The sequence below is a fragment of the Guillardia theta genome (genome assembly GCF_000315625.1).
Source record: "Guillardia theta CCMP2712 unplaced genomic scaffold GUITHscaffold_31, whole genome shotgun sequence".
Taxonomy (NCBI): domain Eukaryota; class Cryptophyceae; order Pyrenomonadales; family Geminigeraceae; genus Guillardia; species Guillardia theta.
Genome location: NW_005434643.1, coordinates 222620 through 245586, shown reverse-complemented (window position 1 = coordinate 245586; position 22967 = coordinate 222620). Strand labels below are relative to the sequence as shown.

General features: G+C 56.5%; 4 protein-coding genes across 4 annotated transcripts; 1 reads left to right on the top strand and 3 right to left on the bottom strand.

Annotated features, from left to right (window-relative positions):
• Window positions 1-152: 152 nt before the first annotated feature.
• GUITHDRAFT_138345 (hypothetical protein) lies at window positions 153-11200 on the bottom strand (the record flags this gene model as incomplete). The annotated part of the gene is made up of 21 exons (XM_005833157.1): window positions 153-347; window positions 561-638; window positions 688-908; window positions 974-1091; window positions 1219-1323; window positions 1379-2362; window positions 2448-2603; window positions 2747-2830; window positions 2900-2975; window positions 3022-3347; window positions 3393-3559; window positions 4103-8225; window positions 8278-8724; window positions 8767-8947; window positions 8992-9065; window positions 9110-9608; window positions 9640-9675; window positions 9757-9920; window positions 9973-10747; window positions 10825-10933; window positions 10984-11200. The coding sequence occupies 21 exons, from the start codon at window positions 11198-11200 to the stop codon at window positions 153-155; spliced, it is 9135 nt and encodes a 3044-aa protein (XP_005833214.1).
• A 1343-nt stretch (window positions 11201-12543) lies between these two features.
• GUITHDRAFT_152428 (hypothetical protein) lies at window positions 12544-13265 on the bottom strand. Its single transcript, XM_005833156.1, has one exon. It carries the CDS (start codon window positions 13039-13041, stop codon window positions 12643-12645), a length of 399 nt encoding a protein of 132 aa, XP_005833213.1. The 5' UTR covers window positions 13042-13265; the 3' UTR covers window positions 12544-12642.
• A 2512-nt stretch (window positions 13266-15777) lies between these two features.
• Window positions 15778-16666, top strand: GUITHDRAFT_70717 (hypothetical protein; the record flags this gene model as incomplete). Its single annotated transcript, XM_005833155.1, has 2 exons — window positions 15778-15903; window positions 15950-16666. Coding segments are annotated over 2 exons (843 nt in total), but the record flags the coding sequence as incomplete, so codon positions are not given.
• Window positions 16667-18881: 2215 nt separating this feature from the next.
• Window positions 18882-22631, bottom strand: GUITHDRAFT_107846 (hypothetical protein; the record flags this gene model as incomplete). Its single annotated transcript, XM_005833154.1, has 1 exon — window positions 18882-22631. The coding sequence occupies one exon, from the start codon at window positions 22629-22631 to the stop codon at window positions 18882-18884; it is 3750 nt and encodes a 1249-aa protein (XP_005833211.1).
• Between the last annotated feature and the right edge of the window lie 336 nt (window positions 22632-22967).

Sequence of the window (22967 nt, the reverse complement as noted above, 5' to 3'; positions counted from 1 at the left end):
CAGCGATCTAGCGCTCATGTAGGAGTTGAAGATGGCAGAATAGCGATCTAGCGTTTATGTACAGGTCGAAGATGTCAGAATAGCGATCTAGCGCTCATGTACAGGTCGAAGATGTAAGAATAGCGAGTTAGCTTCAAGTGTTTGTCTCCACGTTATGAGTAGAAGGATTTGTCCTCAAGCATCTCTCTTCCATCTTCTGCCTGCACTTCAATCGATGATCTTCTCGACTGAGGGAGTACGAACACAGATTGAGCGTGGGAATGTCGCAAGCAATTCAGGGGTTGATGGCTGCGAGCTATTTGTTTGAGCGACGCAACCATCTCATGTTGTGCAGCCTCGAATCGTTTCTGCCAAGACATCAAGAGGAAGCAACAAGCACTGATGAGAAACAAGCACTGATGAGAAACAAGCACTGATGAGAAACAAGCGCTGATGAGAAACAAGCACTGATGAGAAACAAGCACTGATGAGAAACAAGCACTGATGAGAAACAAGCGCTGATGAGAAACAAGCGCTGATGAGAAACAAGCACTGATGAGAAACAAGCACTGATGAGATACCACAATCGAGATCGAGTCTTCCTTCCCTTGTCCGGCTGAGCATGCGACAAACTCTGCATCGTCAAGGTATCCCTCATCCTGCTCGTGCGGGGCATCACACCCAACTTCAATGCGAGCAGCGCATCACCTTGAGGTGACGGAGGACGCTGAACCCTTCCTCGTCCGCAGCTTTCTCGTGGTTGGGCTGACTTGCGGTGCTGGTGCGTCGCGACATGTGCGAGGGCTTGAGAGGGGCGACGTTCCTCCTGCCCTTCCACGTGCACAGACTGTAGACGCACTGCAGCAGACAACCCACGATGGCGCAGAGAGCTGGACCCCACGAGACCCAGAAGCGAAGCTTGCTGGAATCTGAGAGAAGACATCGTCAGAACGAGACCAACAGCTGCTGCTGCTAGAGTTCAGCTGGAGCTGACCTGGAGCTGTGAAGGTAGCTTGCACCTTCACGTTAAAATAGTCGTGATGGTAGGAGCTGATCCTCCGCGGAGAAACCCGCGACTGTCGCCTTGCTGCTCCTGTTTCGTTGGCAAGGATCTGATGCACAACTGTGAGAGGAGGAGGGAGGAAGGGGCTGCAGAGAAGATTTGAGGAGGAGAGAGGGGAGGAGGGGGGGAGGGGGGAGGAGGGGGAGGGGGGAGGGGGATGTGGAGGGAAGACAAACCGCAGCAATGCAGCTGTCAGCTTCCTGCCCGCTTGGGATCATGTTGTCCACTGATAGGCCGCTGGTATCGAACATGCACTTGACGTAGACGACTCCGTGACGGACCTGCGAGACGGTCAGCGAGACAGACGGAGAGAGGGAGATGAAGCCATGGAGGCACCTGCGGGTAGACGATGCCGTCGTTGAAGGGGAAGTAAGTGATGCGATACAAGCCGTAGTTGGGCATGCCTGTGCTCCTGTTGTTGCTGTATCCATCCGGACTGATCCCGTATTCGACTGTGATGCCGACGTTGAGGTCCAGACTGCCTCCCTCACACGTCACGCTCTCGTCCTGTTGCCCCACCGATGTGCAAAACTCAAAGCTGATCCTCTCGGACCCTGCGGGAGCGACGGCCGGATCGACTCTGACGGCGTTGCCGAAGCCATCGCGAGTCTGCACGAAGAGGGAGGAGGAGACGCCTGCTCGGATGCTTGAGAAGTCGCCGTAAACATAAGACTTGAGAGGATCCGCGGGAGAGCTGGCGACCTCTAGGAGGAAGGGCGACCCCATCCCCTCCTGCCCGTTGATGGACACGGACAGCCGGTAGGCTCCAGCCCGGGTGATCCTGTACGCCACGTGGTAGCTCCCGTCCGAGTTGTCGCTGACAGCTGCGCTCTCGGGCTTGAGGTCCGGCTCCACCGCCACGTTCCTCGCAGGGTCCCAGAGGATCATGATGACGCTGACCGAGTCTCCTCCCGGCGACAAGTTCTCGTGCTTGTCCTTTGCTGTCAGCATGAAACTTGACGCCAACCCTGCTGTGGTGAGCGTCAGGAAGCTGCCGCTGCTGGTTGACACCAGGGCATCGGTTGTTCCTGCAGCCACGAGGAGGGAGAAGGGGTTCTGGTTGCTGCGGTTGCCGAGGAGCTCGAACTCATGGATGCTGTTGGAGGGATTCTTGTCGTAGCCCTCGATCAGGTTCTGATGCTGCACGCCTCCTCTCCCCACGTAGATTTTGAGCAAATACGACCCCGACTTCACTGGTGTATAGGACCCCTCGTACATCCCCTGCCCGAGCCCGACAGGGGAGATAGTAAGGGAGGGAGATCCAGCACTCACAAGCTCCACGCGGAACCTCGCGCCGTCAGCTGGGCGTCGGAAGCTGTCCTATGAGAGGAGAGGAAGGATGAGACGACAACAAATGCTTTAAAAAGGAGGGAGAAGACAAGAGAGAGGAGGAAAGAAGATCAACCTGGCACTGAAGGAAAATCTTTGAGGTGACGCCAGCAACGGCTCCTGTCAGTCCTTGTCCGGTCGCACTGCAGAACTTGTAGAAGGGATCGGCAAGAGCGAACTCGTTGAGGTCCGAGAGCTCGCGGAAGGTAGAGCCCTCGTAAGTTACTCCTCCCTGATACCCATCAGTTCCTTCTCCTCCCCCTCCTCCTCCTCCTCCTTCCTCTTCATCCCCATCCTCACACTCGCCTCCTACTCAGACACTCGCCAACCTCCTGCATTTCTCTCCTTGTTCTCATAAGCACCTCCCTTACTCACAAATAAGTACAGCTCGTTGTCAGATGTGTCGACGATCCCTCCGCCGGCAAACCTAGCCGCAGGTTTGCTCCCTGCCACCTCCACCTGGCAGGTTTGTGTGAAAACTCTAGAGTAGCATCGCTCTCTTCCGCATCCTCTCCGTCCTCTCCTCACCTTCGTCCATGGCAAGAACGCCCGGCAATCTCCTGTGGTGACACACTCCATGGTGAGGTCTTGGAGGTCGAGGTACCTTGGGGCTTGTCAGGTATAACTCGTGGGAGAGGCAGCAGCAGCACCATAGATCGTCGTAGAGGACGGCAGAAGAGGAGGAACGACCAGCAAGAAAGTCTTGGAACCCTGACTGCCCGCACTCTTGGCTCTGACATCCCATCCCACCGAAGACGAGGAGCTTGCCGTTCGCTCCCCCCTCGCTGTCCATGATGCGAACGGTTGCGTCTCTCCTTGGCGGCGGGCAGGTCAAGTCAAGGTCGCAGGACGTCAAGAGGTTGACTGAGGTGGCATCGTTGTAGCTGAAGGAGACTGAGGTCACCGCGTTGCTCAACTTCCATCCTTGACTCGTGACGAGGTCTGACTCCTGACCTCCGAACGTCAGCAAGACATCCTGCAGGCCCGTCAGCTCCGCTCCTCGCCCTCTCCAGGCTCAAACCTTGTCGTCCATCGCCAGAGCAACCGACTGATGCCCATGCCGAGGTCGCGGCAGAGAGCAGACGAGCCCTTGAGGGCAGGCAGAGGGAGAGGAGACGTTGCCGCAGTAAACGGTCGGACTTGCTCCTCCACTCTGATTGCGTTGTTGGCAAACGCCTCGCAGGCATCCTGTAGGGTGAAGGAGTGAAAGCAGGCGGCAGAGTGAGGGGTCAGAGCAGGCGGCAGAGTGAGGGGTCAGAGCAAGCGGCAGAGTGAGGGGTCAGAGCAAGCGGCAGAGTGAGGGGTCAGAGCAGGCGGCAGAGTGAGGGGTCAGAGCAGGCGGCAGAGTGAGGGGTCAGAGCAGGCAGCAGAGTGAGGGGTCAGAGCAGGCGGCAGAGTGAGGGGTCAGAGCAGGCAGCAGAGTGAGGGGTCAGAGCAGGCGGCAGAGTGAGGGGTCAGAGCAGGCGGCAGAGTGAGGGGTCAGAGCAGGCGGCAGAGTGAGGGGTCAGAGCAGGCGGCAGAGTGAGGGGTCAGAGCAGGCAGCAGAGTGAGGGGTCAGAGCAGGCGGCAGAGTGAGGGGTCAGAGCAAGCGGCAGAGTGAGGGGTCAGAGCAGGCGGCAGAGTGAGGGGTCAGAGCAGGCAGCAGAGTGAGGGGTCAGAGCAGGCAGCAGAGTGAGGGGTCAGAGCAGGCAGCACAAGACTGAAACGAGCAGCCGTCAGCCTCTCACTCACTTGCCGACATGTTCGATCGCTCGCATGACACCTTCACGTCAAACTCGTAGGCATTGACGCCCAGGCCTGTCAGCCCGTACGCGATGTAGCCGTTGAGAGCCTGCGCGTCAAATTCGGAGGCCCTGCCGTTGACGGGGGACCAAGAGGCGTTGCGGAGCCATGAGGGTCTTGCGAGGGATCGCTCGAGAGCTGCGACAGACTCCCTCCACCCCTCTCCGTCTCTCCACGCCTGCAGCAGACACAGAAGCTGACCCTCCTCCACCTCCAGCTGGACTTCAGTTGACGTACTCCCTCTCAGCTGGACCCTGAGGTCTGACGAGGTGACGGCCGGGGCTCTGACTGTGGCGCACGTGTTGATGAGCATCAGCAAGTCGGTCTGAGCTCCCAGCAGCGTCGTTGGGCTCAGCTGGTCGAGGACGAAGACAAGCTTGGCGAACCTCCTCTGCTCGCTGCTCTCGATGTACCACATGTCTGCCATTGCCTTCCCCTCCCTGTTCACTCCTCCGAGCAGCACCAGGTCGTTGCTCGAGGAGACGAATCGGCCGGTCAGCATGGAGTGCAAGCATCGAGCTGCAGGTTGTCGTCCGGTCATGTCAAGTCGCAACCTGGTGACGCTGTAGGATTGCTCCGAGGTCTCAACAAACAGCATCGCGTCGCTCGTGGGCTGATGTTCCTGTCCCTCACCTGACATGAACGTCTTGCCATCCTCGTACGAGGTCTTGATCCCGCCGTGAACGATGAAGGCGTGAGAGGAGGAGGCCTGGAGCTTGAACAAGGACATCGCCGACAACAGCCTGGGGCCGAAGGAGGAGTTGGACGAGGTCAGCCCAAGCATGCGCCATGTTTGCGAGGTGAGGTCGAGCTGCCAAAGCTGGTGCAGCCCCTTCCTGTCCTGCTCGCCCCCGTACATGACCAGCACCGCCGCATCCACTGAGAGGACGCCAGCGAAGGCTCGCGGGGTGGGGCTGTCAGCGATGACGGGGAGGATAGAAGTTGAAGTTTCAGGAAGCAGCGAGGAAAGGGAAGAGATGAGCACAGAGCTGGTGAGAGAATTCTTGACGAGTCCTCCGAACATGAAGACATGCGTAGAGTTACAAGCAGCTGCTGACCCGCTGCTGGTAGGGAAAGTGTTGGAGAGGTGAAGCTTGGCCGCCCTAGATTGCAGCGAGAATTCTCTGGTGAGGAAGGAGCGGTTATTGGCTGCGGGGTTGACGCCAAGAAGCACTTGGAGAGGAAGCAAGCTGCTCTCTTCCCCCCCGTAGACGACCACGTTGATCTCTGACACCTTGAAGATGAGCAGGGTGAAGAACGAGAGGCCGCTGAGCTGTGGTGACATGGCGATGGCAGTCATGGGAGGGAGGCCGGAGAAGAACTTGCGCAAGTCAAACTCCCATAGGTCGTTGAGAGGAGAGAGGGAGGAGCAGATCTCTCCCCCGCCCCCCCATGCTCCACATCCTACTCCCCCGTACACGAGCATCTTCGACTCGTCCAGCATGGCAACCGCATGTCCAAACCTGACGGGGAACCAGTTGGATTTCTTAGTCCTCGAGGTGCAGGATTGAGCGCCATCAGCGCATAATTGCCGCCAGCCTTTCCTGGGCTGGTAGGGAGGAGGAGCAGTGAGATAGCTGGAGAGGTCAGAGAGCGAAGACAGCAGAGGACGCGAGGAGAGCTGAACTGCGGGCATCCTCGTGAAGGTATCCTGTCCCAGCAGCACAAGCGTACCTCCATGCACTGGCTTACACACTTTGTCTCCGCAGGACTTTGCTACGCCGTTCAACAAGCAGCAAGGGGGAGAGGAGAGAGCCGTCAGAAGGGAGGAGGAGCTCTCAAGGGACTGCAAGCTCTCGTTGCTCCCTGCCCGAAGCTCTTTGGCGGTTGTGTTGAGCCAGAGGGCCGAGGAGGAGGAGAACTGAGCGAGAAAGGTGACGCCGCGGAGGCAGACGCGGAGAGTGTTGCGAGAGTCTTGGATGCAGCCGCCCTGCCGATCTCTTGCCGTGGAGTTGACGAAGACGGTGAGGAGAAGCGAGCTGTCGGCTCCTTGTTGCATCACAGTCTCTATCAGCGACTTGGTTGGCGTCACCACCTCCGTCCCCTGTGGCAGGCGAGAGGTGAAGGAGCTGGCGCTGCTGCTGGAAGACTCGAGGAGGAGGACGCTGATCGCGTTGCTCTGAGAGCCGACAGAGCGGACGGACGCGACGCTGCAGTTGCTTCCTGTCTCATCCTCCTTGATGAGCTCGACGGCTGCAGACCCGAGGATGATCCACTTGCTGGAGCTGAGAAGGCCGGAGCTGTCGGAGATGGCGTGCTGGACTCCGCAGATGGAGAGGAGGGGGAGCACAGGAGCACGAGAGACAGGAGGGTTGCGCACCGTGAAGCTCAGCTCGAGGAAGGGCCGCGGGTCAGCTCTAGAGCTCCAGATGTCCTTCGTGACAACCACCGTGAGTGTCCCCACGTCTCTTCGCCACGAGCCCAGCCCGGCCCCAGCAGAAGCCGACAAGCTCGCCTGGACTCCGCTGCAGGGCAGGGAGTTGCAGTCAGCGTCCTGGTTGTTCCAACGGCAGAGGGTCGGGCCGGAAGCTGCGCAGCTGACTGGCAGCTCCTCCGTGTCCGCTGTCAGCGTTCCTGTGAGCCCCTCCAGCACGAGGACGAGGACGCCGCCCTCCCCCGTCCCGCTGCTGTTTCTCTCCACCTTGACGGCTGGCAGGTCAAAGTTGGTGACGTCGACGAGGAAGGTGACTCGGAAGGTGAGCGTGTTGAGCTCGCCTTGGACGCTGCTCGTCTCTGACGCCGTGAAGGAGAAAGGGACGCGATTCTTGCAGACGCAGCCCAGGAGGGGAAACCACTCGAAGCCTTGTCCGCACGTGTCTCTCACGCTCACACCAGACGCTCCTCCCTTGAGCTTCTCCGGCAGCCGGCGCACCTCAGGGTCTCGCTCGCTCCCTGCCCACTCGCCTGATCGTCCATGACGCCATGACCGCACCAACATCTCCGAGAGCTCCTGCGGTCCCGAGGCAGAACTTGCAGGCTTAGTGAGCTGCTTACTGTCTTGCAGGTGCTGCAGAAGAGACGGAGACGTGTTCTCCTCCTCCGCATGAGATAGTGGGAGGAAAATCGTGTTGGCACTGGCAGACGCGGGTTCTTGCGACAAGTTACAGTCCATCGAGAGCTGAGACGAGGAACTTGTGGAGAAGCTGCAGACAAGACCCTGCTGGCTAGACGGAGAAGAAGGAACGACACCTGCCACAACCTCGCACGCCACGCAGCATCGCTCTATCTCACAGGTCCCGTAAAGGAAGTAGGTGTCCTTGCAAAAGTTCTTCACCTTGCCCGACACATTCTTCGTCTCCCACCTGCGGCACATTTCTCCTCCCCCAGCTACTTCCAACTCGATCAGCTCGCAGCAGTTCACATTCGACAAGCCTGAAGCTGCTGCCAGCTGAGAATTATTTGCGATACAGAGCCCAGCAGGGCAGGAGCTGTCGCAAATCCCCACACCATTTTGAACCCGCACGCTGGAAGCATGGAGGCCGGAGAGAGCAAGAGGGTCGAAGCAGGAGCACTCCCACTCCTCACAGAGATCTGCCGGACACCACAGGTTGTGAATCGTCTGCGGGGTCGCGCAGGAAATGGAGGAGCAGGAGTTGTTGTACTTCATGTCTCCGTCAGCGAAGCAGAGCTCTCCTCCTGGCTCGCAAATCCTCGCGTGCTCATAGCATCGCTTGCACGTCCTGTGAAGGTTGGGAGGGCACTTGCAGTTCCTGATGGTCGTGGGACAGTCGACGAGGTCGAGGCACTGGCAGTCCTCCTCCTGTGCGTACTTGTCAAGCCGCGTTAAGTCCTTCATGCCCTGCTGCACACAGTCAAGGTCAAAGTCGCCGCAGTTGCCGAAGGTGCATCGCTCTTGGAACGGGCAGCCGTCGCAGAAGGCAGTGAGATCACTGCCGGAACAGAGTGAGGGACCTCCATGGGCTGAATTGATGAGGTGTCTCCCGTCCTGTGCTGTGTAATCGTCGAACTTGATGTCTACAAGCACATCGCTGTCATGCGGACTAGCTACAACTGTGTTGAACATGTTCTGTTGCACAGGATACGCGACATGGCGCATCTCCACGTCAGCCTCCTGTTGACAGGATGAGCGGAGAGAGGCGAAGAGAGGAGGAGGTTTCACTCACAGACAGTCTCTTGCCGCTGGTCTGGTCGACAGCGGAAGGAACTCTGGTCCCATCTCGCAGGATCGGGTACAGGAAGGCATAAGGGTTGCACCTGCTGGGGTCGGTCGAGTGAGGACAGGAGGGCCACCACAGTCGGAACTGGTCGACGTCTCCCTGCAAGCTCCTGTACCCTTCAGCCTCCTTGGCCGTCCGTGACCCTCCGATGTAGATGGACGAGATGCCGGTGGACAGGCGGAGAGTCGCTTTCATGTCGAGCTTCTCGAACATTCTTCCTGCCTCGCCCACATTTCGCCCGTCGATGAAGAGGAAGGCTTGAGCTACCCCCACGTCTGGCTCCGCATGCAAGGCAGAGAAGATTCGACCAAAGCGTAAGGTGAGGCAGAAATGATGCCATCGTCCTACTATTGTATCTTCTATTGGGCCCCACGTCTTGACAAGTGTCTCGACCTTGGTTTAAACGTTACTTGGAAACAGCTTCATCAGCGTTACCTTTCCCGGACGGAGAAGCAGCGAGGCGAAAATCCCTCCTTGCGCTCTCTGGATGTACAACCGAAAAACTGGCAGGGCATTGCTGTACGCTTCCAAGACGATCATAGGCGACGAGTCTACCACGTGGAAGCAAATCCAAGAGTCGAAATGAAGAAGAGACAGACTGGCAGCCGATGCACACCTTCAAGTCTTGTCAGCTCCACACCCTTCATCAAATGGGTCTACCAGGATGGTAAACTGATCTGAATGACGTCATCTTTCCCGTCAAAGCTCGCCATCTTGCGGGTGTCATCAGCACTCTGAGCATCTATCAGTATCATCTATCAGTTTCTTCGCAAGCAACCTTGCTGTACGCGTCAAGAAGCCAGATGTCATTCATTGGTTGCAACACATCGCAGAAGCTTGGGTTGTCTGCACATTTCAGTGCTGATGCTCCCCCGACAATTGCGAAAGGCTGACGATATCCGTCCAAGGATGACACGGACACCATCGAGCTAAACGCTCTCGCCTGTGGTCGTTGCGCAGTTTGCGCTATCGGAGACCACAGCATGGCGACTGAGTCGAACAGCCACAAGTCATCCACCATCTCGGCGTTGGCGATCCTCAGAGGATACGCAGTACAGAGTTTGTCATTCAGAAGCACCCCGCCATGCACAAGTTTCACCAGGCCTGATGAGGCATAGGAAGGGAATGCTCGTGCTTGAGGTCGGAGGGTGGGCAGAGGCTTCTGGCACGAGGGATCATCGCCATACTGGCAAGTCCAGCGACCATCGTTGAGGTCCAAGCTCCAGAGGTCGTCGAGGCGAGAAGGCCCGTAACTGACACCAAGAGAGGCAAAGAGCCTATTGAAAGAATCGTAGAAGAGGACGTGACCTGTTCTCGCCGGGGGACTTTTTCCAACCGCAGACTCTGCGGGGGTTCATCAAGACAGGAAGGGAGCAGAGGATAAGACCTGTAGTCCAACCAAATCCAGCTTCAAACTTGGACAACCTGCCCGTCTCCTGCCCTTCTGCTCCAAGACCACCAAAGCCGTACGCATCAGACGAGAAGACAACACTGACAGGCATGTGCGAAGTTGCTGGAGCGGATTCAGATGAGCCAAATTTCGACCATAGCAGAGTGTGAACATCGAAAGTCCAAGTGTCGGAGAACACCTGGAGCAAACGTCATGGATACTGCATCTGCACTCTCTGACTTCAAACTTACTGAAGACGTTCCCTGCCCTCCCCATCCCTGACCTCCGTGAATGAACAACTGCGAGTTCAGAAGCCACATGGAATGAAAACCTCTGCCTGTGGGCTTCTTTGAGTTGGGGAAGATTTCTTCCCAACGCACGTCAGCCTTGTCAGCGAAGTCAATGAGAGCCCACAGAGAGTTGTCCATCAAGACAGCAGAGTCTCGATGAGCAAAACCACCGAACACAAAGAACGACTGGGTGTCACTGTGAAACACTGTCCCGTGACCAAACCTCGCTGAGGGGTGATAAGTGCCGGTCACATCCTGACATCTTTGCCACTGGAGGGTCGAGGCAGCGGCACTTGTGATGGGAACAAACCAGCAGTCGTCCATGGGATGTATGCCTGTGCTGTCTACTCCTCCGAACAATAGTGCGTGCCCCGTGCGCTCGTCGAAAGACATGCTGTGACCCCACCGTGCGGCAGGAGTCGAGCCCTCGAACGATACTTGCTCCCATGAAGGATACGGAATGAAATGTAGAAGCCAGCAGTCAAGGCGCAGAGGATCATAGAAAGAGAAGCTCTCATTGCTTCTCGACACGTACCCCCCACACATCAGAGCTGCCTGGCCAACCGAGATCATCGTGTGTCCACTTCGGCAGCCAGGATCCTTGTGAGCGGTTCCGTCTAGAGCACAGACACTTGAGTTGTGTCTGTTAGGCTTGACTTCACTCCAGAATCTCCCGACTGAATCCAGCCTCCACACATCGCACAGGATCTCCTCCGCCCCATTCTTCTTTCGGGAGCTGCTCCCCGAATTGAAAGTTCAAGTTGAAACAAACAACGCGCTTAAGGATAGAACGAGAGAGAAATCAAGACTCACCCTCCGTACAGGATCGGCGTTCCCTCTGCACTATGCAGCACAGCCATGCTATGACCATACCTTGCAGCCGGACTTTGTCCGACAGGAGGAATGTTTTCCCATTGCACAGCTGTCAACATCATCAGAATCTGTGAGGCGACATAAAGCAGCTGTACTCACGAGTCGTATCGCAAGCAAGGAACGATGAGGCCATTAAAGCATAAACAATGCCCCTCGTGAACCCGCTGCCTTTGCGAGCAGACGACATTTGTCTGCTCCCGCTTAGCAGGTGAAACTTGACGGCAAGGTCATGGATCAACTTTGTTGACGCTTGAAGGGAGCGGAAGGCAGCGACGTATGAAGATCGCTCGTCCGAGCCATGAGGATAGGCAGCCATGCTCCTGCCATACCGGCTTCTCACTGCCAAACAGCTCTCCTCCTTGTGGTCATTCTGAAGCAACCATCAAGGCCCAGGGAGGTTTAGCAGGGGTGGGGTACTTTTATTAGAGCAGTACCCCTCAGGGAATGGGAAAAGGAGGGGTGAGCTTCATTATGAGGATGAGTAAATGCAGAGGCGCAACTACCTACCCCTCTTGAGCGTGGGTGGGTGGGGGGTAGTCAATGGCTGTCACTCTGCTCCCGTAATTGGATGAGAGCTTTTTCCTCCCACGTTATGTCAGCAGAGTCAGCGATCTGAAAGCAGAGCGTCATTGCTAGCTAGAAGTTACTGTCTTTTTTCTCCATCTATCAAATCAACTTGGCTTGAACGCCCGGTCATGGTGCGGGCCTACGACTTGTATGGGCCGCCCGGCCGCGCGGCGCCACTCAGAGGGCCTGGCCGGGCGGCAGCCTCAGGCTCAGCCTACCGTACGGTCCGGCGGTGACGGTGGGCCCGGCGAACGCGCACTCAGCCAGTCGCGGCAGACTCCGAGGCCGCCCGGCGGTGTGCCAGGCTGCCGGGCGGCCGCGCCGGTGATCGAGTCATCGGATAGTACCGTACCGGGCGGTACGGTACCCCGGCGGCGTACCGTACCGTACTTCTTTACTCAAAGTGAAGTGAAAAACCGTACTAGGCTAGTACGGTACGGTACCGTGGGGCCGGGACGCGCCGGGTTCCGAGTTCAACGCCGTGACGGCCGGCGTGACGGTTGCCACCGAACGGTTGACCGTCGCCGACTGCAAGTTCCCGGAGTCCGGCGGCCGAGCCTAGTCCGATCAATCATGCCAGAATGAGCCTCGGACTCCCCGCCCGGCCTCCGGCTGCCGGACTACGCCGTGACGACGGTCCCGGAGGCTGTGCCAGCCGCGGCGGCGCCGCTTTCGCCGGGCCCAGTTTCTGTGGAGCGCCGCGCCGCGGCCGGACAACTCAGTCAGCAGACGGTTCCGACGCCCGGCACTAAGTTCGTCGACAGGCCTGCCCGGACTCTCCGAGGCTTGACGCGCCGCGCGGCTCTGGCGGCGTGCAAACTTAGACAACTCAGGCAAGCCTTGGTTTCCGGTGATTGAATGATTCCCAAATCACTGAACTTAACTGGGTTACCCGAAGCCTTTTCTACACACGGACAAAAGCTTGAATCACTGAGGTTTCACCAGATCCTGAAAAACTGATACTCCAGTCCGATGATCTTCTTGGAACATAGCATTGCAATTGGTGTACATCATTGACTAAGTCGTCTTAATTCAGATCGAGGTTTACTTGCTCAAGATAATGAGCGTGCATTAAAGGATCTGAGCATAAGAGAAAATTTAGAATGTTTTAATGTGATTCAATGAATACAGATATGAAAATAGTGTCTATTGTACAAATCCAGCTCAACCCCTTCCGAAAAAAATGAAATTCTAGCAAAAGCCCCCGAAGGAAAAAGATCTAGTAGCTCGATTTCTGCTCGAGGATATAAAATTTCCCATTTCATCAATTGCACTTCCAAATGGACTTCGTTCGAGCAATTCCACCGGTGCATAGCTTCCTTCTGATAGAATTTCTCCAAGGCGCCCAATAGACTTCTCACTCGCTAGTTGCCCTTTTTTCTCGCGGTGTGTATTGCTTGCTTGTTCTTGATAAGGGTTTTCCGGGATGGGATCAAAGAGTTGTACTGGGATCTTTGCCAGGTCAGAATCGTAGTATCTGCTTCGGACTTTGACATCGGATGAGGATCTGTTTGACATCCTTTGTAAAACCCACTCTTGACATCCATCATAAGTGCACGTAGGAGACGAGCTTAGATCAACATCCTTCATTATCATCGTCTCTCGTGTGCTGAGCTTTGCCAACGCTTCAGGAGATGAGTATCTGCGCGAATACATGTTTTGAGTAGAAGCGCACATCTCCGAGTTTGAAGGTCTGAAATCAAAAACGCTCTTTGCTCTGGAAGTAGGTATCTTGTATGAAGATATTTGAACAGCCAAACGGATCTTTCAAGTCTTGAGAGACAGCCTGCTTGAGTCTCACAGTCTGGCCTGCTGTACAGGAGCGCTGCCGAGATCTCCCTGTTGTTCGGATACGATGACAGACTGGAAGGAGATGTCGAAATAAAAGGAACGGGGGACGGGAACCCTAACAAATAATTGTGCCTAACGTTGAGATTTTGCATCGATTGATGCAGATTTGTGTCAGCTGATCTTGTATACGAAAGTTGTAGCTTTGGGGGTGGGTGACCTTGTGACCGAAGCACTTGTGTCTGGGTACTCAACAGTCATGTGGGTACGGGGATAGTCGAAATTAAATAGAGCTCACAATATGAATAGCTGAGGCTGTCATATGGAGTTTCGGACTCCTTTTGTCAGGTACAACTTAGGTACCGGTCACTGGCTACAAATAGGGAAGGTGGGTGGGAATGTTTGGCTGTAAGACCCATCGTGTAAGGTTCCCTTTACGGTACCGGTAACTCGTAAAGAGATTCTTTGTATGAGTGGGGGGTGGGGTCATCTCCTCACGTCAGTCAGCATTTTATTTGCTCCAAAAGGCTCATGCTGCCTCACACTACCCTGCCAACGCCCGATGACTACCCCACCCCCTCCAGAAGAAAACTAAAATCTAACCAAGGAATCTCAACTGTCGATCACCCCCACCCCGTTGATAGAAATGCGAAGAGGGGGTGCCATCTTGTAGAAGCCCTTTGAGGGTACCTGCCCGATTATTAACCGATGTTCTTATCCACTGCCACCAGACGTTGACTCAACGACCATTGATTCACACCCCCTACCCCCACTATTCAGCCTCGGGACCCTACCTTTTCATCTGACCATGGGTTCCTCACTCGGCACAAATCGAAATATTTCCAGACCATCCCGATTGCACTGGAAGCCGGTAGAAGAGGCAGAGAGGCTATCCCTTAAAAACAATCTCCATTAGCCCTTTCTGTGATCTCAATCGCCGCCTTCTTGGTATCTGAGGAATCGGAGGCCATGTGGTTGTGCCTCATAACACCATCGCTTGACATCTCATCTTGCAGCCTTTCAGAGTTAGGACTTCATTTACAACGGTGTGACAAGATTAATCGACTGAAATCTCTTTATTTCACATCCAAGGTCATCGCCAGACCCCTTACAGCGGCCCCTGACGAGGAGGAGAGTCATACTTGAAACCCCTTGCGAGGCCCTGAAGATCTTATTCATAGTTTGATGCCTCTCGATCTCATACCCCACTAGCACTGAGGCGAGCTTGTGAGATTCCCCTGAGATGGTTCTAAGGCCTTTGAAATAGCTCTTTCCGAAGTTCACAGTGACGGTCAGACGGTGTCACGGTGCCTCGTGACCGTACTTTGCCAACGATTTTCAACTTGATGATTGCCCGGCGCGGCCGCCCTGCAGGCCGCTGGTCAGCCGGCGGGCAGTGACGGAGTGCGAACTGAAACTTGAAAGCCCGGCGAGTCGGAGTACGGTCCCGGCCCGGCCGGGCCACGGTGCCCGGGGGCCGGGCCCGGGGGTGATCGGACATCACACGGTTGATCAGTGACCGCTTAAAAGTCAGTGTTTGCGAGCCGCAGTACTGCGGCTCCCGCATAGCGCGGGCCGGCCCGGGCCCGGGGCCCGCGGGAAGGCCGCCCCGGCGGCTGGGCCGGGCGACTCAGTGGCCGCTGAGCCGGGCCGGGCCTGCCCGGTGCCACCGCCCCGGCAGGGCCGCCGCTGACTCTGAGTCTGCCCGGCCGGGCCAACAGTCAGATCCCTCCGGACGCCGGGTCATCACTCCGGCTCAGCTCCGAGCCAGTCACTGGCACTGCGGCCGTGAGAGTGACTGTTTATGAGCCGCTTCAAAATAACTGAGTAACGCCGGCGCGGCCGTGACGGTCCGGTCACGGATCGGGACTGCCGCATGCGCAGTGCTAGTAGCCGAGCCGCTGACTCGCGCGGCGGCCGCGTCCTGATCGGATCATCGCAGGCCGCGGCCGCTGAGGATCGGACCGTACCGGGCGGCCCCGGCCGTCCGATACGGTCGCCGGCGCGCGCGGCCCCAGTGGAGTCCGATCCGTCCGACTCGCAGTCCCGCGGCCCGAGCCGGGCCCGGCTGTCACAGTGTGCCCGGCCGCACTGCAGGCTGGTGTTGAACGGGCCCGGGCTGGGACGGACTCGGCCCGCCTCATTATGGAAGTAGGAAGAGCGACAAGGCAGCGGAGTGAGGATCGGACGGCGCTGCTAGAGGCTACGGTACACCCCCTGCTGTACCGTTACTACCGCGATGATACCGCTTGCGATCCACTGGGCCATTTAGAGCCGCCAGTGGTAGAGTGTAGTGCAGTGCGGCTGCCCGCGTTGATGAGAGCGAGGACTAGTGGACTCAGCGGCATGGGAGATCATAGTAGAGCATGGAGCTCAATCACCAGGCACTTTTTGAGCCTCTCAGTGTGAAGCTTAGTACGCAAGTTAGATTTGTATCAAAATCAAAGTTGACATGTCCCCGATGATATCGTTTTTGATGTTCGTTTGCAGCGGGTTCTCAAAATGCTTGGATCAAAGGCTTCAAACCATTGAAGTAAGATGAGCAACTTGAATCAGCATCGAGTACAAGAGAGTGACATTCATGATTGTGTGAGAAAGTGTCATATCATCCCATCCGGTGAGATCATCAAAGTCAAAAGATTAGGCGCAGGGAGCTTTGGTGAGGTAAGTCTGAGCGCGTAATGATTTCCCTCTCATATCTATGTTCAAGGTGACACTCGGAGAGTGGCTGGGATCACCAGTGGCGCTCAAAACCCTCAACGAACAGAATGGTTCTGCTGACCTTTCTGGCTCTTCAACCAAAGAATTCCTCAAGGAGTTGCGGTTGCTGGCAGACCTTTCGCACAGCAAGATCGTGAGGTTCTTGGGGGTTTGTGCTTCTCCCCCCTGCATAGTCCTCGATTTCTACTCTCATGGCTCGTTGGATAATGTCTTACACGTTCAAAAAGCTGCCATCACATACGGGCAAGTGCTCAGTATAGCTCAAGACGTCGCGCTGGGAATGCGATTCTTGCATCATAGAGACATTCTTCACCGGGACTTGAAGCCGCAGAACATCTTGATCGATAAAGGGCTAGGAGCAAGAATAGCCGACTTCGGTCTCGCCAAGACTTTAGTGAAGACTGGGGTGTCAGAGGAGGGGCTGACGGGAACGGTTCCTTACATGGCACCAGAGATCCTTGCCCGTCAACCCTACAGCTTTCCGGTCGATGTCTACGCCTTCGCGATTCTGCTGAATGAAATGATCGCGTCGGAACGCCCGTATGACGGGAACGAAGTCGATGCAGTAGTTCACGCGGTCTTGTCTCTAGATAAGCGACCGACCATGGGGTCATGCACGCCAAGCATGACCAAGATGATCCAAGACTGTTGGAAGAAACGAGCGAGCGACAGGCCGACGTTCCCACACATCGTGAGCGATCTCAAGGGCATGATCGATGAGACTCACAAGGCAAAGCTCGTAGCCAACTCGCTTCTATCTACAGTGAGTAAGCTAGTTTCTTACTTGTCTTCCAAGTTTCTCTTCGAAAAAGAAGAAGCGCTACACAAGCTCAGAGACATGATGGATTATGGGCAAGATCTGTATAATGTTGGGGAAGTTCAAGAGGCGTTTCACCTTGCTAAAGGCGTGCGCTGCGTCTCAGAGCTGCTGGAGACTCTCAGCTTCGATCGCGAGGGCAACGATTCACAGCAGTCTCATGCCTTTGCGATCTCAGCCTGCGACTTGATATGCAACGCGTGCCATTCCAACGAGACCTGCAAGGCTGAAGCAAGAGCCTGTAGGATTCCAGAGGCTCTGCTCCGACTGGCTCAGCAATCGCAATCTCAAGCAACTTTTCGACATGTCGTCAAGACCCTCAAAGTGATCTCTCAGGAGGACCATGAGAACTGCCAGGTGCTGTACAGCTGCAACATCTTCGAGATAGCTGCCGATAGTCTTGAGAAGCACCGCCCCATGTTCGATCAGCAGACAGACCTTGAGGAATGGTTCCAGCGTCACCCAACCTTGACGACCTGGGGCTCACTTCCCGAGCACATTCCCGGCCTCCAAGAAGAAGACGAAGCGAATGAGTTGGCTAATTCACGCTCACCAGCGACCTGGTCAGGAAGACCCAGAGGGGATCAGAGCAGAGATGTCTCGGAGACTGAGATGTGCGAGTCGCTCCTCTGCCTGTTGAACAACATGCACAAAGAAGGGTTTCTGTTGGAAGAAAGCAGCAGACGCTCGTGGCTGTCGCTTCTATTCAGCTATCTTCTTCATCCCTCGCAGACAGTGAGGATGCAGGCTAGGATCTTGCTAGAAATGCTCCTGAGGGAAGGAGGAACCGAGTTGACTCAAGTGATGGACCATATTCCCATGTCGGTCTTGTTGCAAGACACTCTCAATCACGGGTTGCTCCTCTCGTTGGGTCAGCTGGTTCTCGGGCACATCTTTCATCAGGCAAGTGTGGTCTCCTCTAGTCTGCACCTCCGACTGTCAAGATTCATGCTGCATTGCAACCTGGAGCATCCAGGCATGGAGGATAACTGGAAGCTATTGATTTCAGCGCTGCAGCATCCTCCGTCTGCTCAGGATTTCGCTGAGAGCGATGATGGGCTGAGCTCCCTGCTCCGTCTCAAGAAGAAGAACGCTTGCAGTCTTATCCCTACCGTCCTTGTCTTTGCCGCCTCTCTGTGCCCTCAAGAGAAAGTGAAGCCATGGCATGCTGAAATCAGAGAGAACATGCTCATCTGTCTTGAGCATACCTTCTACAAGATGGACAAGAGCCACCAGGATCTCACCCTTCACTCCTTCCTGAGACTTGGTCGCAGCTCGAGCGAGGTCTCTTCTCTCTATCCTCACCCCGCCTTCAGGACGTTCGTCGAGGAAAATGCTCAGACCTTCCCTGACAGCATCGCGCAGCTTCTCTATGCTGCCTCCTCGACCGTCAAGACTTTCGGGTCAGACGTGCACAGCAACAAGTGGATGCCTCGCCTGCTCGACCTGCTCGCTCGGGTCGAGGACTCCTCCTCCCTCGCATGCCTGTGTGAGATGATGTGGGCAGCGCTGGATCAGGAGGAGGAGTGCAGAGTTGACTTTGCTGCCGAGCAGGGCTCGCAGCCTTTGATTCTCCTGCTCGCTCGACGGGAGGTCAACATCAGGTTGTTCGCCGCCGCCTGCATCCGAGCTGCTTGCATGAATTGCCCGGAGAGCCGGCAGGATCTGCATGAGGCGCAGGGGATCAAACATCTTCTCGACTTTCTCCGCAGAGAACAGTCGGATGAGCCTCAGGACTCGGCAGCTACCGAGCACGCGCTCGCTGCCATTAACAACGCCTGCTGCTCGCACGTCGGCAACTGCCAGGACGTGCACGCGAACGAGGGGATGCTTGTCCTCACTGCCTTGCTCAACAGGCAGTTGGGACCCAAGGTCAGAGAGTACGCGGCTCTCGCCATCGTCAACACCTGCAGCAGCGCGAGGGAGGAAGGAGGAGGATGGAAGGAGCCCGCGCGGAAGGCGCTGCAGGAGCTCATGGAGGACGAGAGCGCGACAGACAAGGCCAAGAGGTTTGCGGCATGGTCGCTCAAGAACATCTTGTTGAAGTGACTCACACGTCCGATAAGAGTAAACGCTGCTGCCTCGCCTCCCCCCTCTCTCTCCCTCACTTGGGGCTCGTCTGCCCCAGGAGGGTCTCGAATTGCAGCGTCAGCCTCTGCTGCAGCTTGCGAAACTTCTTGCGATCGTGATGCCGCAGGGCCTCGTCGATGGCGATGATGACGAGGGGCCACGTGGTTGCGAGGATGAAGACGGAAGGAGGAGTGCTCCTCAGCGTCGGCCTCACCCCATCGTGTGAGCTGCTGAGCGCGATGCTGGTCACCGTCGCCTGGATGAGGCCCGCAGCCGCGCATGCCGCCAGCCAGATGAACTTGCAGTGGCGCCAGAGGTCGAGGAGAGAAGCTGTGCGGTGAAGGCTGCCGATGGCCATGAACGACATGAAGACGACGAGGAGGATGTTGACAACCTGCTGGGCCTCGAAAATAGCCGTGTTGAACTTGAGCTCCCCCAGCTCGTCCATCGGCCTCAGCTTGTAGTCAACGATGGACCAGATGCTCTGCAGCGGCGACTCCTGGGCCCCTGTCGCCTCGGATGACAGGCTGGCGGAGAGCATCGACACGAACGCCCCGACGCACACGCAGGCAGTAGGGAGGAAGCGGATGATCGCATAGAAGATGAAGCGATGGATCGCCGGCTTTCCCTTCTTGGTGTCGAGCTTGAGCCTCATCGGGTTGGCGGCCTTGATGTTTCGAGAGATCTTGTAGCCGGAGAAGACGATGGCGACGAGAAGACAAGGGCTGATGGTGACGAGGATGCAGATCACTTGCGCAGGATGAATGACCTCGGGGAGCAGCAGGCAGTTCCCGATGAGCGAGATTGACATGAGGAGGAGAGAAACGTGCACGGCAAAGAGTGACGCTTGCCTCATGGCGTCGAGGAGCATGCGGGAAGTGCTTACGATCTCAAGGATGTTCATGATGTTCCAGTAGCGCCCGAAGTGAAGCGCACATGGCACAGACGTGATCTCTGACGCCAGCTGAGCGTCGATGAGCACCCGGTCGTCCGCGTCGGAGTCGTAGAAGGAGACGACGTCTCTGCCTCGGGTTGCAGGAAGCGGGTCGACAGCCATCGAGACGTCTGCTGAGGCGAAGAGGTGCATGTTGTGAATGTTCTTGGTGCTCCCGCAGCACATGACCAGCTCTCCGTTCTCCTGCAGGATCTCTATCATAGACGCCATGGTGTCAGGCGAGGAGTCGCAGAACATCGAGACGCGGAGAGGAACGTCGTCGGCCTCGAGGATGTGCTTGCGAATGGCCTTGATCCCGTGCGGAAGGCGAGGCCCCTGCTGCGAGTCAGGGTGCGAGTAGTTTGTCCGCCCCGCTGACTTGGCGCTGATGCCGCTGCCAGGAGGTGAGGGGGGCCTGCTGAGCATAGGAGGAGGAAGGTCTCGCAGGCTGATGCAGCAGTTCCAGTCCGACCACAAGCCCAGCTGGTTCCCGAAGGCGACGGTCGCTGACTCGGGCATGTCGGAGAAGAGCACGAAGCGGATGCCGGCGTCAGAGAGGATGTCGATGGCGTCGGTGATCTCGGGAAGGGGCCGGAAGCGGAGGATGAGCATGCCGATGAAGATCTGATGGTCTATCAGCTCCTCCATCCCCTTGAGCGCCTGCGACGGCTGAGACTTGGGACGCGAGAGGTTGAACGCCTCGCGCGGGGTCAGCTGACGGTCCAGCTGCCAGTCAGTCGCTCCTATGAGGGTCAGCTGACTGTCTCCATCCGACTCCAAGAAGACACAGCGGCCGGACTGCGAGGACTCGAGGAGGAGAGAACGTTTGTCCTCATCCAGAGAGACGTAGGACAGAGCGATGCATCGGTAGTGCTTCTGGTAACACTCAGAGCAGTGATGGGAGATTAGGGAGACGTCTCGGTCCGTCATGGCTCGAAGCTCCTGCCCGTCCCATATCTGGTTGCACCGCTTCATGATGAAGTCAACGTCGCCCTTGCTGAACAGCTGCAGCTTCTGCTGTGAATCCTCCACCACCACTGACATGACGTGCCGCTCCGTCTTGACCTTTTCCGTGGACTCGTAGCTTGCCAGTCTAGAGATCTTCTTCTCTGACTCGCTGATGTTGGTCGGAGGAGGCTGAATGAGCACCTGAAGCTCCATGAGACGTGAGAACGACGAGGCCACTGCTTCCGAGAAGCCGATCACGCCGGCCAGCAGGTACGACGCGTCTGCTGTGTCACAGGAGACAAAGTCACCGTAAGCTTCGCTCCGCACATGCTCTCTCAAGCTCGTCCTCGTCCTCGCCTGCGCTCGCTCTCGCAGCACTCGCTCAACAAACATGGAGTAGTCATCGTCGTGCGCGTTTGTGTTGAGCAGACAGTTCAGGCCCAAGGGCTTCAGCTGGGAGAGAAAGTTTCGAACAGCCGCCGCGTCCTCGAAGCTGCTGGCCCCCAACGCCGAGCGATCGTCTGAGGCGAGCAGCTCGATAATCTTGACGTTGGTCTTCGTCTCAGTCCCACTCGTCTTGGCCTCGGAGGTCAGTAGGAAGATCTGCTTCGGGGACAGTAGTGGCTCCGACAGAATCCCATCCACATCCGGAAACGCCAGCACAGTCGCGCTCCCTAGAGTCTCGACAACATCGGCACAAGGGTTGACGATGGGAATGATGCTCTGGTTCTCAATGTGGGTCGAAGGTTTGCGGATCCTCTGAAGGAAGTAGTTGAAGACCATCCTCCATGATAGCTGACTGTCAATGCTGCCCGCATCGAACTTCTGCCACTGCCGGCTGCCTCCTCCCATCATTGGGATGTCGTCGTTGTTGTTCCCTTGCTTCTTCAACCCGACCATGCCCTTGAGCCGCCCGAGCCAACTCTTCCTCCCCGACGAAACTGGAGGCTCTTCCTCCACGCTGAGACGACGTTCTCGGGACGAGAACTTCTCCCGGTTCATGTCTTCTGTGTTCTTCTGCAGGAGCTCGATCTTAGCAGAGATGAAGGCGTTGCATGCCACTTTGAGAACAAGGGAAGTCAAGAAGATGGAGAGCGGGAGCAGCGGCAGGCAGACATTCACATGCCTCACGACGAAGATATCAAACAGATCCTCCGAAGCACGGGGGTCGATGGCAAATAGGAGGATAGAGGACAAGAAGGAAGCGAGGAGTGACCCGATGAGTGTGTAACCAACGACCGTCTTGACGGTCCTGGTCTGCCTCTCGAACAACGTGTCAGGCCTTCTGTTCTTACTCAGAATGTCATCCAGTTTAGACGCTGTCGGAGTATCCTTGACGATACTGTCGTTGCCATCATGCTTCTCGCAGTGATCGCTCAGCAGCGTCATGTCCGGAGGCGTTTCGATCCGATCGCCACTCAGCAGCAGCTGGCTGGGTATGATCTTGGTGCTTCCGTCCTCGTTGTAGACCAGCACAGTCGAGATGGTGCGAGAGGTCTGCAGCCAGACCGAGTTGTCGAGCATGTGAAAGATGGATCCCAAGGAAGGATACGACATGAGCTTCGAGACGCGATTCAGAAAGACCTTGACTCGCCAGCTCAAGAACATCTCGTGCCGCAGCACCGAGGCATGATGCAGCCAGAGCAGGAGGATGAGGGAGATCAGGAGCGTCAGGCCATCGAAGAAGACACCTACTCCCTCGTGCTTGAAGACAGGCCCTGATAGGCTCAGGAACAAGGCACAAAAAAGTTGCAGAATGTTTCCAGTAGAGCAGTTGAGAATCCAAGACAAGAACGTGTTGGCGTTGCGATACTCGTACTTTTCAATCACGTTGCTGATGTCGTAGAAGAGTCTTCGCAGCCTGTAGCTGCCATCCGCCTGCTGACCTTCTTCTTGAGGCATCTCAAGTCTCAGCTAATAAGGAGAGCTTCAATGATCCTCCCGCGCCCTCGTCTACATGCACCTGACTGCCATAGAAAACGTCAATCGATCCATCAGCGAGTGATGAAATAGTTTTGCCCTCGTTGTGTTTGCTTTTAACGCAGTCTCTTGAAAAAGCTCATCATCTTTACCTCTATCCCTCAAACGCTCCACTCTCTTCTTCTCGTCACTCCTGCACATTTTTTTTCGTGCCTCTCCTTCCCTTCTCACCCCCCTTCCTTCCCTCCTCTCCCTTACTTGTGTGAAATCTCTTCTCATCCCCCCCCCTCACGCCTTCTCTTCCCCCTCCTCTCTCTC

What these genes read in the sequence shown, in the direction of transcription:
- GUITHDRAFT_152428 (XM_005833156.1), bottom strand. Translation starts at nt 13,041, where the DNA reads ATGAAGGATGTTGATCTAAGCTCGTCTCCTACGTGCACTTATGATGGA.